Source organism: Diuraphis noxia, unplaced genomic scaffold, assembly GCF_037042655.1.
Source record: "Diuraphis noxia isolate RWA-SAM2 unplaced genomic scaffold, SU_Dnox_SAM2 contig0003, whole genome shotgun sequence".
In the NCBI taxonomy this organism is placed as follows: Eukaryota; Metazoa; Arthropoda; class Insecta; order Hemiptera; family Aphididae; genus Diuraphis; species Diuraphis noxia.
The window spans coordinates 34,542,153-34,561,811 of NW_028301713.1; the positions used below are offsets into that span (position 1 = coordinate 34,542,153).

The 19,659-nt window shown below is 31.4% G+C and overlaps 1 protein-coding gene across 1 annotated transcript; it reads left to right on the forward strand.

Annotated features, from left to right (window-relative positions):
* The first annotated feature begins 3,601 nt into the window (after positions 1-3,601).
* LOC107170133 (uncharacterized) lies at positions 3,602-18,272 on the forward strand. The gene is made up of 8 exons (XM_015520161.2): positions 3,602-3,722; positions 3,825-3,966; positions 4,041-4,152; positions 4,237-4,423; positions 4,529-4,714; positions 4,979-5,069; positions 5,335-5,420; positions 18,015-18,272. Exons 1-8 carry the CDS (start codon positions 3,608-3,610, stop codon positions 18,158-18,160), a joined length of 1,065 nt encoding a protein of 354 aa, XP_015375647.2. The 5' UTR covers positions 3,602-3,607; the 3' UTR covers positions 18,161-18,272.
* The last annotated feature ends 1,387 nt before the right edge of the window (positions 18,273-19,659 follow it).

Here is a 19,659-nt window from a genome sequence, read left to right on the forward strand (position 1 = left end):
ATATAGTTTAGTGATTGCATACAAATCATACAATCACGCCACCGTGGGCCAATAAAGGGCACCACTATCCGACGTAGACGTAAAAAAGGTGTCTAATTTAGAATCATAATATAACATGCGGACTTACAGTTGCTAGTGCAGTAGTGCCTCCTACAACATACTATAATCTGTCTCTTTAATATTTGCTATATTATTTTTAAGATGTTAACAAGCTTCGAGACAAACTTACAATACTTATCTCCTAACTTATACTGATTTGTTTTTTAATATAAATAAAAAAAAGTGCTGTATAAGATATTATATTCATATCTTGTTTGTTGATTTTTATTAATATTATATCGACCAGATCCGTAGAACAATATAAGCTAAAAACGTAGTAAACTTATTTATGGTGTTCATTCCAACGTGAACGTGACTTGACGGTCCGATGACGTGTTATATCGTTATTGGCACGATAACGGTTTATGGTTTTTACCAAATAACAATAACATTTTAACGGTTACCCAAGGGTTAGAGTGTTAGACCATACAAGATACAACGTTTTGATGTCGTTGTATAATATGGTACATCATTATAATATTTAAAAAGTCAGAGACGGCTATATGTCTATACAAATATTAATGTACACCGAACAATAATTATTACTATAAAAACACTATGTCACTATAACACCCACGATGAGTCACATAATAATATTTATTGACATACAATGTAATATAATACACACTGCGTTTAAACTCTTTTATCGTACAGTGTGTTACATTATATTTTATAATATTATAAAAATATTCTGTATATCTGTGTCCAACTCGCACATTTTTTTCAGCGTATGTATATGATTATAAAAGTTTTGAACAGTTTTAATAAATCGATAATAATTGTTATGTTGTATCTGATTTTGATTTTTCCCAAGAAAATCAACAGTGGAATGCCTTCGTCCGATTCCGACGAGACTTTGACACTTTTTCCAAGCTTGCCCGTCTATTCGGTTTCGTCGAACAATTCTGACAGCAAGAGGATCGGCCTGTCGTGGATGAGATTTGTCGTCATCAGTTTAATGTCTACAGCGTTTTTACTACAAGTATATAAAAACATGTAAACTCGCGCGAGCTAGGATCACGCGATACCGAAATATTATAAATTAACGTTTACGCCCAACTATATTTTATTATTATTATAATACGTGAAACGACTTCGATATAATTTTACGATCCCATTATATATTAAATGTACGAAACACGTTTGAAAGCGGGACGCGTATTGTTAATATTTCCCAAAATTATATATCCTACTTGCAGCCCCGGGTTCGATATAAAACATTAATATTGAAAATAATACATTATATAATAGATATGTCTTACTCCAACGTTTGCTTGCTCGTACACGTACACAATAACACAATGTCATATTATTATTATTATTGTTTTAAATTGCAATAACCTAACCGCTCGAGTGTTCGTATGTCGCATTCGATTAGCGAAATAAAAACACCGTAAGACTTAGATATTGTATAATATAAGTACACTACTGTTTGGTTGTACATTTTTGATGAAGACCATAAAATATACCTACACACTATTTATCTACCTCCGTATTAGTCATTTTCTCAGTCCATCTGGAGCGCCATACACGAGCCGGCACTGTTGGCTTTTCCAAACTGGACTAGCAGATCGCTGTCCTTATTGCCCATATGGGGAAGTCTGACGACTACGGTGCTAGTGTTTCCAGCATGTATAACGATCAATAAATACGGTACGGATACATATAATAATAATAATAATATTATACATATAAATATTATAATAGTAATAATAATGATAATAAACTATAGACATTATCGCCTGTCTGGACTTTGTTGTTGTTATTATTACTACATCGTGAATCACTGCAATATCACCGTTGTTAATTATTATTGTATATACTATATTATCACCGCAGGATTGAAATTGAACCTGTTATGGTCGTGCTGTTTTTTTACGTTGGGCACAGCTATAAGATGTATGCCGACCATGCACTCGTGTACGATGTAAGTGTGTATGTATTCCGAATAACGCCAGGATGTATATCATTTACATTACAATATTATAATACATTGTGTAGGACTTAGATACGTGCGTAAAAAAAATTATTAGAACCTCATATTTATGGCCACGTGGCCGTGAAATCTTACGTATCTATAATCTATATATAGAATTGTTCTCCTGCTGCAGTGTAGAGCTGATATAGAACAATTTAAGTTAAATTTTAAATTAAAAGTTATACTTGTACATTTCTAAAAAATACATACACAAAATTAGAAATATTGTAAAATAAAATAATACATATTATGAGTAATAATTGACAGAAAAATAACAGAAATGGAGTTGACCATCCAATGATAGATACTATTGATTCGTATCCACAAATAGTTATTTAATGCTTCGACTTTAGTATTTACAGTGCGTACAGTAGGTATATTACAATAATTGTTAATAATATGTACGATTTTAATACTTCTTATTTTTCACAAAAATTATAATAATTTCAAATTTTTAAGACTAAATATATTTTTAATCTATGGTATTCTACATATAAGGAAATAAAACTACTTGACGTCTTGTCGTGATTATACAATTAATTAACTGATTATCATGTAACTACAATCTAAATATGGATAAAATTTAACTTGTTTTAGGTAATAGTAACTTAACTATAACATTTTAATTAGTTTCTTTTAATACTTAGTGGCTGGTCTTGTAAATAATATGTATAAAACATAGTTAACTTATATATATCCTATAATTATTCACAGAAACGAAGCGTACGTTTCGCGTTTACTGCGGACTTGTAAATTGATTCAAAATTGTATTACACGATGTACGAGTTTGTAAAAAGTGGTGTAACTATATAACACTTAATATTTGGAGCAGTGCGTGCATAATTTCAAGGTTTATTTAAAATTTAAACAAGTGCGCTTTTCGACGAGTTTGCAGTATATATTATAATAACTATATATATAAATATAATGAACGTCGCACAAAATCAATTACGATTTTATTGAACGACGAGTGAAACTATATATATATACCTATAATACATTGTAGCACTATTTTACAATTATACGTTCAAATTATATTATATATATTATTATATAGGTATAGGTATAACAGTTATTGTAACGATCAAAATTGATTTCCTCGTATAATCGTTTACCACGCGCCAAATCGGTTCAACCGATGCAGTATAATATATATATATATATATATATATACGTATATAATATTATAAAGTAGCACGCCCCTTCGTAACGCGTGGTTATAATGATTACAACGATCCATCATACTTAATATATATTATATTATTATAGGTGTTTGCACTTGTCGGCCATATGCCAGTCCGTGGGCGGCGTGGAGATGACGCCTCTGATAATAACCATGTCGGCGCAGTGGTTCCCGAAAAACGAGAGAAACATGGCTACCGGTCAGTGGCTCGCCAAGAACGATCGTCGCATTTTCGTCATAATTATTTATACCGCATATACCATAATATAATAATATGTAGACTTGAAAGTTATACCGTGATATTGATTTTCGCTCGCGTTTAAATAGGTTTCTGTCTAGCGGTCAAGATGCTGGGATCGGCAGTCACGTATAAAATCGTCCCCAACGTGGTTTCAGTGGTGAACAACGGACCGCTGAAGCCGTTCATCGTGAGAAGTCAGATCATGCACATGCTGTACGCATGTACGGAGACTTTAACGCCTAGAGCGTTCGTACTATACGCAATACGCGTATAATATGCAGTGCCATTCACGTATTATAATATATTATGCATATATTTTACAGGTCTGGCTCTGAATGTATTCGTCACGCTTTTGGTGTACACGTTCTTCCCGAAATGCACTACGCCACTTAGCTACGAGTCCAAATTGTCGATAGAGTCGCACCAGAGCGCCAAAATGTTTCACTCGCTTAAAACGCTCGTCTCGTACGTATGTGCCCTTCCCCTCCCTCCCGATAAATTAAACGAGAATGGTGTTTTTTTTGTTCTTCGTTTTCAAGGAATCTCGATTTTTGGTGTCTCGTGTTCGCCTTCACGCTGTCCAACACGATGTCAGTTCCGTGGGCGGCGCTGATACCGTCGATTTTTTTCAAACACCTGCACATGCCACCCGTAATCCGTTGTCGTTGACGACGTTTCGTATTCTTTTTTTTTTAAATTTTGCGTACAATAATCAGTGTGTGCATTTTCTCCTAGGAAATGTCTACCGAAACTAGTTTTTTCATGATCCTTCACGCTTTCGCCTTGAGCCTGTCGTTCAGCACGTTCGCGGACCGCGTCCCCGCCAACAGAAAAAGGTTCATTCTGGCCAGCCGTTACGTGTCGACGACTTTCCTCTTTTGGTTAATGCTCATAATGAACTTCAAATTAAAGTTCACGCCAAGTACGCACAGTGCACACGCAAGCATATTTATATACATATTATATTTCTCCGCGATAAAGACCATAATTATATTTTAATATTAACGACTTTTACACGCTTTTTCAGCCATCTTGCAATGCGTCGTCCTGATGGCCTTTCCGTACGCTTGGTGTACCCAGTCACTCCTGTACGAAATGGGTGTCGAAATGATGTATCCGTTGCCCGAATGTTTCGTTGCAGCTTACATGACACTGTCGAACAATTTGTTCGTGGATTTCGTATACGTAGTATTGTATTTTTTTCCTCGTTTCGGTAATTTTAATTTTCAAACACTCCGCCAAACAGCACACTGGAAAAATAATTAAGTATAAATAGTAACGATCGATCCTTATCAAAGATTTTATATATTTATGATGCAATTATATAATATGAATGATATATTGTATGTGTGAGCCATGAAAATATCGTTAAGACTATGTTTTTAACTTAATTTGATTTTCCAGTGTTCTACCTAATAATTTTCATTTTCGAGAAATATTGTATAAATATGATATATCATATTTTTTCTGTGTCCAGATCAATACTGGATGCACATATGTGTATACTTCTTCTCTGTTCTAAGCATTATCTTTTTAAATAACACGAAGGATGTGACAAAAATAAAAAAGTAAGAACTCGATATAAATTCAGTTATTTTAACATAGTATATCATTTTCATTTTATACGTGTATATGTAGTTAATTTTAACTTTTACCATAATAAATAATACAGTTATAATTTCATTGTTTTTCTGCAATATTTTATAGTTAATATGTTATTTTGTTTGTCGTGAACACGCCATCTTTCTCGTACATATGCACTTAATTATAATACAATAATTATGATATACCTATAGTATTTTTTTTAAATATTACGTCTTTGATATATTACAGACATGTCCAATGTCGAAACCATAAGCCATTTTGCCTGAAACAACCAACTTTTAATCCTGAAGTAATAGATAATGATTCACACTTCAGTAAGTAGAGTTTTATATATGTTTATTTGTTGTGATTGGACATACTGGATGCTTCAGGAATACAATAGTTATGGATGTATTATTTAGAAAATTAAGAATAAATTAAACTAATAACCATAATCATTATATTGTTGAATTTTAAATAAAAATAATCGTAAGCCATTATATTATATTGTTATTAAAAAAAAAACACTGCACAATAATATATACTGCGCAGCAACAAACGGCAACACTCACGCCTATAAATTATAGACTATAATGGCATATTTATATCAGATTTTGGATAAGTAATTCATTATTCATAACATTATGAGTATATAAGGTTTAGGTAGATAAATGGAATAGTAGTAATGTGGACAAAAATTTTGCTGTAGATACCTACCATCGTAGTATCACTAACTCCGAATATCAAAAAATTACTCATGAACTACTCATCCGAAATTCGATTTAAAATTTTAATACATCGAAGTAGGTACTCAATAGATTTTAAAATGATAAATATTTTTCGATAAAATAATCATCTACGCAGTAAATTACTTTTTACTTTTAACAGATTGTTTTTACAGCTAATATTAGAAGATGTTTAACTTTGTTATTCACTTATAAGATACGTATTTTTGACACATTTCCATCTGTCATAACTCATAAATCATAATAATATATGTTCTATAGAGTACAGGTTTTTTTGAACAAGACGAAGTGCGTTCTTAGTTGGCGATGTCAATGTCGCGCGGTGCGCCGCAGATGAGAAATACTCAACAAGAATCGAATACGTATCTTAGTCGTATAATGTAATACAATATGTATAAGACACATATTTTTGTATTATATTATTTATATTCGTATACTGTTATGATAATAATATATTATTATGTTTTATGGTTTCGTTTCTCGAAAATGTTAACATCGTAAAGGGACAACGGGCAAAGAAATGTAAGTAATTCATCGAACCACCTCGAATCCATTCCGGCGGCGTGCTATGTATTATAATTTAATTGTATGTATAGTGACACTTTGGAAACGATCGTATATATATATCACCATCGTTTAGAATACTATTCAGGCGAGTCCTGGAAAATTCCGTCTATTGGCCGATATATTATATATTATCGTATTATGTTATTATTTTGTCGAATACACACACACACCACCCGCACACGCTGCGACGACCCGTATCGCTGACTCGTTCGATGTTTACGTCTTGTTATACTCGCTGTTGCAATAAAGCGATACGATACTGCGCACAATGCACCACATGCACAACTGTTATTATATTGTCGTCGTACATTATATTATTATAAGTCGTTCGCTGGTCGAGACGTGAAACTCACAAACACACACACACACGTGCGGTGTCGGATCGTTTAGGCAAACAAAGGTTTTTTTTGTCATCGTCGTCGTCGTTGGAGCTCGCGATCGATCAAACGATCGACCTAACCGTATAACAGCGTGGTGTATAAGGACTCGGTGCGTATATTATATATAATACGCTGCATGCACGACTTCTTGACAAGTAGCGTATATGTGACTCCTGCACGTGCGCGATCTCGCAAATCGTATATTATTTTATGGTATATAGTCCTATACATATTCACATGGACGTCCGACCGCGAGAGCGTCCCGCTGGTTCTCGTCCTCGTCTTCGCGGTCGTCGTCGTCGTCGTCGTTCTTCTGTCGTTCTGCGTGTGTTATATACATATAATATATAATATTATATTGTATTATTGTGCGAGTGTGCATGCGTGCCATCTTTATTATATTATTGTATTTTATTATTATTATTATATTATTGCGCACGTCTTCTACCGATAAATGCGTACATAATATAATATTATGTATAATACGTGCACACGCGGGATATGAGGCTGCCCGTGCGAGCACTGTGAAGCTCCGCAGCTGTTCTCTGATGCGGAGCGTATATACATTATACGCATAAATGCGAAGACCGGATACCGAAGATTAGCGTGGTGATCTATGAAGGACCGCCCCGACGAAACGGACTTCGGACTCGGACCGCGTTCCTTTTGTCCGGTCCGGAATCCGGGAAATCAACCCACCGGGGAGTGAGGTCCGGCCCCGGGGCTCAAGACGACAACGGTGGCGTCACTTGTATGTATATACTCAAGTCATTGTGTTTAACGCGATTCGGATGTGACCGCCGCCGCGCACATGCCATCGTCTTGTTGTATTGTCTGTATAATACATATCATGTGGAAGCAGTGAAGGCAATTCCATGTGTGTACCTACACATATAGTAAGTATATATGTATGTGTATGTACATTGTATATTTGTATCGGCCTGCGGCGAGGACGGAAGTCGTCGGAATTAAGAGAGTTCTCCTGGGTCGACGTCAACCGCTCGTTATTGATTTATGCGTTTTATATACGATGCGGAACTAATGTTATGTTTAGGTGTATAGAAAACACAAGTAGATACTCGGAATTCGTCTTATTTATATGAACATAGTATAGTGCTGTGGCGATGAGAACAAAAAACGCGTGTCTGCATTATATTAAACATGAAGTATCCTCGTTTTTTGCCTCTTTTTTATAAGTATAAACACATAGTACCTATAATAGCCTACCTATATATATGATACTCGTGTAGGATGGCAGACTTGATCTGTGCCTTACCACGAAACCTCGTGTCTATCGCAGGCTGCAGGACAAACCTAACGCGGTACGAACGATTTTCAGCGTTTATATCTATCCTATATATACGTCTATATACGTATAAGCATCAATATATAATATATTACATGATTACAAGCTGCAGCTATCGGAAACTCGCTTTCGTGAATTCGGGGTTCCGTGGAACACGCTGAAAGTGAATGGTGGATAGGTACGTCAATGTTGTTGAAATTGCATATAAAAGACACTCACATTGTGTATGATGGTTAAAAACAATAATTTGAGGAGATGATAAGGATTTGTGATAAAGCTTGGTGTTCTCGTTTCGAAGGTGGAACTGTTTGAAAATAAAGTTTGAGTGCACTCACTAAGTATGTCCTGTAAGTGAGTGACCTCAAGTAAAAATCGATTAATTTTCAAGTTAGCAACCCAGTTTATATTATATATACATATAAATAATACAGATACCTATACCTACAATTTAATAATAAAAAGTTTATTTGACTAGATGAAAATTAAGAAAGTTTAAAATAGTAATAAATTATTACTAATAATGTATAAAAAATTAGCAAATAATTAACAACACGTGTATAGGTACTTACTTAAATAATATTTAACATTGTGTTTCAAATATATAGCAAATTATTTTAAATCATTGTTGATTAGTTGTATTGTTTTATTTAGGATACGTCTCGTACCCACTTGTATAAATGTTTAGGCTGTTTTGTAGTATGAACAAACAATAGTGTATACTACTATTAAACATTTAAATTTAACCAAACTAATACTAATCAGTAATCACGTTCGGTTAGGTTAGAACAATTAATTTTTAACACCTATAAATGTAACTATAAATTAATATCATTTTTAATAAAATGCAAATTAAAAAAAAAAAATGAATATCATGGACTTAAAATAATTTGCAAATTTTCATGATTTTACGAATTTTGTCAAAATTCTAAATGCAAATGCTCGAAAAAATGATTGTGGATTTTTTATATTCCCTATAACAACAACTTATGCGAAACCTTGTATAACATTTTCAGTGAAAAATTGAAAATTGAAACATTTTATTTTCGACTACTTATCACGTACACTCGAGTTCGCAGACACAAAAAAATAATAAAACTCCGCTGAGAATCTTTAACAACAATAATATTTTTGAACTTCGAAGAATAAATAAAATGTTATTAATCATTGTTTATTTTTTAACACATTGGCCGTCAGGGACAGAGGGGTTTTTCATTGTGTTTCTTAAATTTTCCACGAGATCTAATTCTAAACCTCAAAAAAATGAATAAACCCAGATTTTTAGATCTCAGTGAAAACGATTTTAAGGGTTCACGAATTCTAAGTCTCAATAATCAATATTGTATTGTAAGATTTGAAATATATCTTGTTTTAATTTTCAGCATACATAGGTGCTTAAAGTTTGAAAGTATTATTATTAGTTGTTTTAAGTATAATATTCTGTTCAAATTAAAAAACCATCCGACTTCTAACGTTAGCGGATGATTTAAAAGTATTTAACTTTAAATATGCAATAAGTGGAACGACTTTACAATTTCTTAATGAAAAATCTATCAATGATCAAGGTTTGATTCACTGCCCTACGTTTAGTCCGATTTTATTTACTCCGATATTGAGCGAGCCCGCTGTAAGTCCTGCTGTAATATTAGGTTTTATTAAACGTATATCACAAATGAGTTTAATACCAGTACGTTAAGACCTTTAAAATGATATGCATATTTTAATGCCAGACACATGTCTACAGATGCGTGTGTATTCATGTCAGTGAAGTGTGTAGGTAGTAGGTTCTGGCACATTATTAAATCATCATAATATTATACGTCATTATGGCTCTTATGTATTACGCGAAAGCATATATTATGTGTAAATAGTCATTACTCCTATATGAGTACCTACATTATATGTTTGGCGATAACAAACTCGCCCACGAAACAAAATCGATCGCCATTCATGAAAAAATGTTTAAGAAATAAAACGTAACGACTGTGAAAAAACATGCCCACATCCGATAATAATATTATATTTTATGTTACAATGGTATATTATCGCGAAACAAAGATCTATATAGTTTTAAAAGGGTTCTCCGTTCCTTTTTGCCCGTCGCACACACAAAGAGGAGGTTTGTATGAGACCGATATTATATATGATATATAATGTACTATATTATATTATAATTGTTAAAAAAAAAAAATAGTTCTACACGCGCCTACACGTGCGTATTATTTTCGTTGGCTCTAATGGATCAAATACGGATGATTAATGAATGTATAGCAGGATCCATATAGCCGATGTGGTTGTCGGACGGTTTCCATTGCCCCGGGGCCACTTTATACAACAAACCGGTAAAAAGAGCACGGGATAAGGTTAAAAGAAGAAGAAGAAAAGTAAGAAATAAGACGACGACAACAACAAAAACTGAAAACGAAAAAAAATAATACTCGAGACCCCCGAATAATAATAATACTGAAAAAAAGTAATCGAAGGATATGAGATATTTATCTTCTTCTTCAAATCTTGGCCTACTTACTTTTACGGTTTACCGAACACGAAACGCCACTTAGACAACCAAGAATATAATAAATAGGTACTATATAATAAAATATTTATATACATATATATAATATAATTTAATATAATAGGTTGTTCAAACACACTCATTGGAAGTACGATTTCGGTACTTATGTGTGTAATAATATTGTATACACGCGTCTCGTGTTACGTGCACGCGGAATAATATAATACCTATAATAGGTAGGTATATATACATACATATCATTACTATATATATATATACATACATATCATTACTATATATATATATATATATATATATGATATATAGTAATGATATGTTATATGTTTATACTTGGAAAAACATATATATATATATATATATATACCGAGCAGTATAGGTACTCTGGTTCAATCATGTACACTTAACACATATAAATACATATTATTTTCTATTGCCAAACGGGTTTTATACGTAAATATAATAGGCTTGTTCGTCTCGTTTTGTTATTTTCAAAACGTATACTATTATACGAGTTTTATATTATGTTCGCAATACGCGATGAGTCATAATAACAATTAAATTGAAATAAAATAAAACCTAACTTTTAAAAGTATCTAATTAAAACACATAAAAATTGATAATTTAATAATTCTATTTTTGATCATTGATAATTATTCTATTAACATTTTCAAAAAATGATATAATATGTAATCTAATTAGCATATGCTTAAAATGTATTTGATTTATATTTCTGTAATTGAAAAAATAGAGCTATATGTTTAGTTTAAGTATCGTTTCGAGACTCTTCGAGTACTTTGACTTACGAATCTCATGTATGTCACCTATGATATTCTCTTTTAGGGAGTATATTTTATTCTTTTAGGTTTATCAGTTTTAACACCGATCGATGACTGTTCGAACACGTTTCATTCTTTTGTAAATTAATTTACTAACCGTAAAAATAGTCCAAACGTCTCATAATATTACTCTATCTAAGAATTCCTACAGTATTTAATCGTTTTTTATACGTGGCATTAAACGGAATTTCATTTTGTATAATAGTTTCATAGCAATAAAATAGGCAAATCGATTATCATAATCAAAGTGGTCAAGTAGTGGGTAATTTTTGCTGAAAATTAAATTATTCAACTGCACTAAATTTAGTTAGCGTTGTATACACTAATTATAAACACGAATTTTTAATTTGTATATGATAATAACTTTTTTGTGCTCCCGGCTATGTTATTAAAATAGACAAATCGAATTTAGTTTTACTTTATTACTCTGTTCCGTATAGTTTATAAAATTTTTTTTTTCAATCATATTAACTCACTTTTTATCATTGGCAAATAATTTTTGGAAGCTTGATCTCTCACAATATAAGAATGTTTTATCTAGTCTCGAATTACACATTTCCATTTAATTATATAATATCACAATGATAATAATTTTAAAACGAACCATCAAATGACAATAGAAAAATAATAATTTGCTATAAATCATCGAATAATATAATAAAATATAAATGTTAAAAAATTGATGACAGTATTAAAATCATTATACCTACGACAATAACTGACGAATACCTACTCATAGCATAACCATAGTAAATTTGACAGATTACTTTGATAGTATATTAAATACCATGACTAAACCTACATTTTATGAAATATCTAAAATGGTCAAAGTATATATTTACCATGATATAGATAGAATTCTTACGAATTATGTATGAGTTAACAATGTTACTCGGTGCAATAGGTAATAAATTAGGATATAATAATAACGAAATACAAAGACAACTAAACAGCGATTTACTGTCTATTTTTTATTTTTTTTTTTATCAAAGAATTATAGACTACTGATAGAAAATCTGTAATCTGCAAGATATAATCTAGAGTGTAGGTACGCGTAATATCTTGTAAATACTAATAGTGTGGTAACTTTGAAGAAAAAAATGAAAGTTTTAATATATTTAGCCATTTAGTTAAGGAAGTTTCAAAAGTTGAATAATAATGAAAAAAATAACATTAAAGTGTCAGTTTGCATAAAAACCAGTCGACATAAGTAATATAATAATAAATTAATACCAATAATACCTAACAATTTTTTTATATTTTCCTATTAATATCCACCATATTAATCGAATATTTTTGATGTGCATAACTTAAAGATTTGAAAAAAAAAACAATAACAAATAATATTTATAATATTTTAAAATATTTAATTTTCTTATTATGTAAGTATAAGGCATTGCTGTAACTTGGCCTGGCGCACTGCCGTGCGCTCAGATAGATACTAAAAATCATTAAAATCTCAATGTAGTTAGGAAGTTATGTCTTTTCCAAAACGCATCGAATTAAAAGCAATATTGTAATAAAATATTTTATACCTAAGCATATAAATCGACAACCATTTGATTTTCATTATGCAGCGTATTATAAACATAGCTATCACGTTTTCTAATCATATCCAATTTCAGATACTTATCGCAAAAAAAGGATCTATTCAAAACTATTTTTAAATTCTGTTACAATGTTAGTGCTTAACGCCATGTTGCATATTTAACAAAATCAATTGATTATTTTTATCTATGATTAAAATGTTTGTACCTACAGTGTGTATACTGCATACCTATATTACGAGTATATTATTATAGGTAATACGCAGTACCTACACACGGCCAAACAAAAGAGGTAGCACATTACGTTAAAATATTATCACACTCGTAATTATTTAAATGCTTGTATACAGGTATAATTTTAGAACATTAAAAACACCTAATCGTCAAACATTTTAATCTCAAGTGTTCTAAGAATTTCATAAAAAGACTACGATAGGAGTTAGAATGTCTCCTTTTTAAGTATCGATTATATAATATCGAATATCCATACTGATGGATTTTAATATTTATATCATATGGTTCTTATTATGGTTATTGAAAAACATTTTTAAATATCCGTCAGTTTTCCAAAATAATTAAAATAATTTTAAAATAATGTATGGACATGAAATATTTAAATTAATATAATCGGTGGAGTATCAATTATTTACATTGTTATTTTAATATACATATGTCGATGATTAAAATAATTAATCTATTTAAAACTCTTAATGGTGTACATTAACTTACAGACGTACCACATTTGAAAGTATTAACTCCATTTGTATAGTTGACATTTTTAATCCAAAAATAGTTTGAAACTTGAAACCTATATAGGTACCATATATAAACCTTTCGGAGCATTAGTATTCACGTCCCACTAAAAAAAAAAAAAAAATGGGTACCTATATAACATACATTATAAAATACTCGGTTCGTTTGAAATCTTGTTAAAATGATCTGACTTTATTTATTTTATCTGACACCATGTGGCTTTTGATAAGTTGTACAATTTATAGCAAATTATACAGTGACACTATGTATAAGATGAATATCACAAACACATGAAACGGAATGCATTAAATAAAGTTTAATAAATTAAAGTTAATCGTAAAACTAAAATAATTTATTGAACTAGTGGAGAGAACTGTGAATGAAATGATTGTTACCATACGTGGTTAAGTGTGATGGAACGTAGAAAAGTGAGTGGTTCCTTCAGTTCCTTGCTGGATCGTTGTTGGGAGTCATGGGAAAAGGAGTGAAATTGATACGAATAGATTCTGAACCGCTGAGAAGGGATAAAATAGAAAATATATTACAGTGAGAAGTAAAAGTTGTAAGAATAGTGTTGTAGGAAAGAGTGAGTCTTAGAGTGTCACGAACATTAATTTTTTTTTTTTGAGGGGAACCCGCGGCAAAATAGGCCAATGGGTGTGGGGGTGGTACGGTAAGAGTTATTTTTGTATATTTGTTTGTAGGTTTTTGAGTTGGTAGGGTTGTAACACGTGTTTGTGTATGTGTGGCAAGGATATGTTGCTAAAAATCCCGTGTGGTCACCCATCCGGGAGCTAGCAACTGCGGCCGGTACGTACGCTCAGTGCGTTTCCACAGATTGAGCGTACGACCGCGCCTCACCAAGCTACACGAACATTAATATAAAATCATGAGGGAGAAGTGTAGTTTTTTAATAACAATGATATTGGTGTATCATATATCACACTGTTTAATTATAGGTCCAATAAAATAAATTTAAACAGAAAAGGTTAGGTAATGTTGCAGTTAATCCTGCCATGGTAAGTGCTTAGAGTTTTTATACATAACTATAAACATAATTCTCGAATCTCGATCGTATAGGTATAACGTAGAGGAAAGATGAGCATAATATATAATGCTATTATCGTCAAAGGTCGTTTATAATAATATAAAGGTCCAATTTAAATACAATGGCCTAAAAAAGTTCGTGAAGATTCGGTACTATAATGCCATATACACACGATTGCAACAAGTGCACTGTGGTGTCCTCATAATTATAATATTACCTGTATACGTATGTAATACCTACACGCGATGCAGCAGCTATGAAATAATATTATTAAAACCACAGTGTGATATAAGCTTAAAATATTCACGTCGCACGTGTCTTGCGACAGTCGCGTATAATTGCTTAAATTTATTTATTTATGCGTCTGGCTTACATCCTGAATTTTTAATATAAAAATAAATTTACAAATGTAATATATGTGTTTATGGAAAATACTATATTATTATATTGATTAATAATTGACTACATTTCCATACGTCAAAATGCCTATGAGATATTATATGTACCTATCTATAATAGCTATGTATATATAAAAACACTACATTTTACTATACTCATGAAATATTCGACTTGATACCTAATATGAATAAAATAGTGTGTATGATGTGTCTATACGATAACGTATTGAATACGAATCGGATTTCTAAGAATAAAATAAAAACGATAATGTCTTTTAGACGACTCGTGCCAAGGAAAAATGAAAAAAAAAATAATATATTTTAAAAACGAGTCGACTCGCCCAAAAACGTTTCTCTCTCATTTTTCTCTCATAGTCGGTGTATACGAAACCATTACTTTTGTTTTATCGTGTTCTAAAATTCCAAATTTATAATATCCTTTCCACAGGAGACACCTTAGAAAGACTATATAGATCTATATAGAAGGTACATCCCAGACTACTGCTGCAGTTCCGTTCGGAAGACGTCGGTCGCGTGCACCACATGACGTGTGCGGGCCGGAAAAGACAAGTTTCGTTATAAGTACGCAATTGTAAAGGAAATAAAAACTGTATCGTCGAGACGTTAATACATTTTATCTGTACGGCTATACAAAAACAATGAATGACCGAAATTGGACTTCCTGTGGAACGGATGTACTTACATATTATTGTTACATAAATGTAATATAGTAAACGGATTTGATTTGTTCACCTGTTGAAATTTCGGATTTCATCACATATGCGCGCCCGCGCACACATGACGCCTATAATTTGTACTTCCGATCTTTTCATTTCCAGCACACTGTTTCTCCCATTTATAATAACAATGTTTTATTTTGTTCAATCATATTAAGTATTTAAGTGTGTTACGCATCTCATTGTTTTCATCGTGTTTACAAATTGTAATAGCCCCCATAGGTATGAATGTATGATCATCCCGCAACAGGTTCATTCTCCTCGTGCATGCAATAGTAATATTATGTGTAATGTGAATACCCATGATATTATACTTTAGTATATTTATCGTATAGGTACTATTGTATACACACGTTTTCACTGAACAAAGTGGTAAAGCTAACACGTTCGGAGATTTTTATTTTTATTATTCAGCGGAAATGACCAAATCGACCATACGACGTATGTGTTTCCGCTGTTGGGTCGGACATGATAATATATACTTTGTAATAATACGTGTAATAATAAAGGATATACAATGTTTAAGAGACACATTTCAAAAATGCATATCCTCTCTGCACGTTGCAATCTGTCTGTATTGATATCCTTCAGTATACAATAATGAATAATAATTATTATTTTTGTTTCTGAACACATACGTTCGCTATATACCATAATATTATAACCGAGGACGCTTCAGCATTTTTATCTATTTATTTATAAGTATTTACCAAACTATACTTGAAAAATAATAAAGAACAAGGTATTAAAATATATTTTTAAATATTGGTGCGTATTGAATATTTATTATGTATAAATAATTTAAATACAAGTGTATTTGAATAATCTAATAATAATCTAATAATCAATTTACTGAGTACAACAAAATCGACAATATTTACATATGTGAATAGGTTAGATATCGGTAGAAATTTCCTATTCACACGTATAATAATTGTCAAACGGTCACGTCGTCATTTTTAGGTTAGATACCTACATAAGATTGCGTACCTCTTATGATGCATAATAAAACAAATTCATATATTGTGTTGTGATATACAGTAAATATTAACGGCTCGTGAAACAACAGAATTTTTTCAATATATTAACTGTTAAGTAATACAATTACTATTTTTCATCTGTTTTTCATCGTAGTCTATTTATTACAAGATATTATTGTCTATATCATTAATTCATAACGCATTGAATATAGGAACTTTTTTCATTTATTTATCACTTTATAGTTTTAATAGTTTTATAGTAAAATATATTTTAATGAAACTTGATAAGACGACACGTTTCCTAATGCATAATTATTATGCGACGGCTGATTGAATAAAACACATGTAAAGAAAGAAGGTCTAGGTAGTCAACTGATGTGCAGTTACTGATATTATTAATATTATAACATTATAATATGATCGGATTATTTTAAAATATGTAAGCTAATAACCTTAGTTGTTGAGGCTTTAAAGTAATAAAAAAAAAAAAAAAAAAATATGATCGGAATAAAAAAAATTGTGCGTTCAACGAAAACAAATATAATCACGAGGTGATTAAAAATATTTTTTGCCTAGTGTGAATTTATTACGATGGTGGTCTAATAAATCAAGGTTTTTGTACTGAATTTAAACATCACTGTAAAAAGTATACTACCGCCAATATATTTCCTACACATATAGCGCGCTATTATAGACATCACTGCAATAATAATATTATATCGTACATAACTCGACGATAAAAATATCATATACCTAACATAGTAATTAATTTACAAACATCGATTTCAATAACAGCACACACAAACATGGTATGTCTCGTATATATATGGTATATACAGGCGTCGCGGTCAGCAATCTGCACCTATGACACATTGACACCTATGCCTTTTTTTACATATTGAGTGTATATATATTTATATAAGTATAAACGAGTTTATTAATGCATATAATGTATCACACACACACACTCACATACTGCTTACGCATATATTAAATTATGATATTATAATTAAAAAATATGTATACGAATAAAGGTAGTAATATGTACAAAGTAATAATTTCAGGTCTACATAATAATATAATATTATAAATTAATAGAGACATCCGCCGGTGGACGAACCCAAAACTCACCCGGAAAGAGGAGAATCACCCATGGTTTCCTTATGGCAAAAGAGGATCCCCCTATTTGTCAAACCTGTGGTACTGCATTAACAGTAAAACATATAATTTTGCCGACTGTCTAATCTACAACCAAGAACGCGCCGAACATAAAATATCATTCAACCCCGACTCCACATTCGGACCTTTTCATGATAAAAACCTAGATATAATTAATTTTTTAAGAAAAACAAAATTGTTCAATCTTATATAAATAAAATAAAAAAAAATGTTTTATCCAAATTAATAACTTTCCATTGTATCAATACATATTATATTATATAATTACTGTATAAATAATTGTAACTAATGGCCTTTGTTGACGATGTAAATATGCTCAATAAAAAAAAAAGATAATATACATATAATGTTTAATAATGTTAATACTTTATATAAGTACTTACTAACCTGTATACCTGCACGGGCTGTACGGAACAAACAACGCATGTCTGGACATCTGCAACGGACTTACACGCGGCGTAAATATGCAACGTGGTTGCAGTAATGACATTATGATAATACTAATACGATATAGGTTTACGCATAGATCATATTGTACAACGATATAGATAATAATTATAAATAATAATGTTTTAATACGTTATTATAACAAGATCAATTTCTGGTTGGCAAAAAACTCGATCGTCGTATCTCGCTATTTTTGCACCGTCTTATGTTGAATGAATCCCGGGACTGTGTACACGACTTTTCTGAACCTATTTTGTATGGACTATGGTCCTTATAGTACCTATATATGAGAAGTTTAATAATTTAAAATCAACAAAAACTGCACGATCAAATTCCGAATAAAATTCATTAAAGTTTTCAAGAAAAATCATCATTTGATTACAGCAAAAAAGGTAGCAATAAAATAACATCCTTAATATAATTACACCAATGCTTGAAAATTCCAAAGTGATACTTGGGATAAATGAATTATTAAAGAAAAAGAACAGCGAAGTGAACATATGTACCTATATATGTATAGTAAATAACTCAACAAACAAATAATGTTTTAACTACACGTCCACACGACACAAAGGATTTAAATTGTTTTTACTCTATAAGTCTAGATAGCTATAACGCCTCTAAAAACATATTGATTCCGTCAGTGGTGGACCTAGGATTTTGTTTTGGGAGAGGTCCAATATTTTTTTACATCAGTACAACATAAGACGTTACATTATAGCAGCTTTCACAGTTGACTTATAAATATAAAGTATAATATAATTAAATATTAAGTATCAAAACAAAATCAGAATCCTAAATTTTTCGTGAATCGTGATTATAAGTTTTACGTCACAGTTATATTCTTACACATTTTATTGGTCAACGGGGGGCCAGGCCGCTCTGCCCCCCCTTAAATCCGCCACTGAATTCCGTGTGGAAACTTATTTATCTGATCGTTTTGCTATTATATACCTCGTGGTATAAGAACTTGTGGTGTTCGCTGTTCGTAACTTGGATATTTTCATGGTTTGGAGAGAGGTGCAAATATACAATTACATATTTTTAGCCAGTATACCGTACCGTATTCATTTGCTACATTTGGCCAACAGAATTCAAAATCCGATTTTTTCACATT

Bases quoted from the DNA above. Each gene is read 5' to 3' on its own strand.
- LOC107170133 (XM_015520161.2), top strand. From the start codon at position 3,608: ATGCTGGGATCGGCAGTCACGTATAAAATCGTCCCCAACGTGGTTTCA. The intron at 3,723-3,824 runs GTACGGAGACTT...TATATTTTACAG, and splicing joins CATGCACATGCTGTACGCAT to GTCTGGCTCTGAATGTATTC. The intron at 4,715-4,978 runs GTAATTTTAATT...TTCTGTGTCCAG, and splicing joins GTATTTTTTTCCTCGTTTCG to ATCAATACTGGATGCACATA.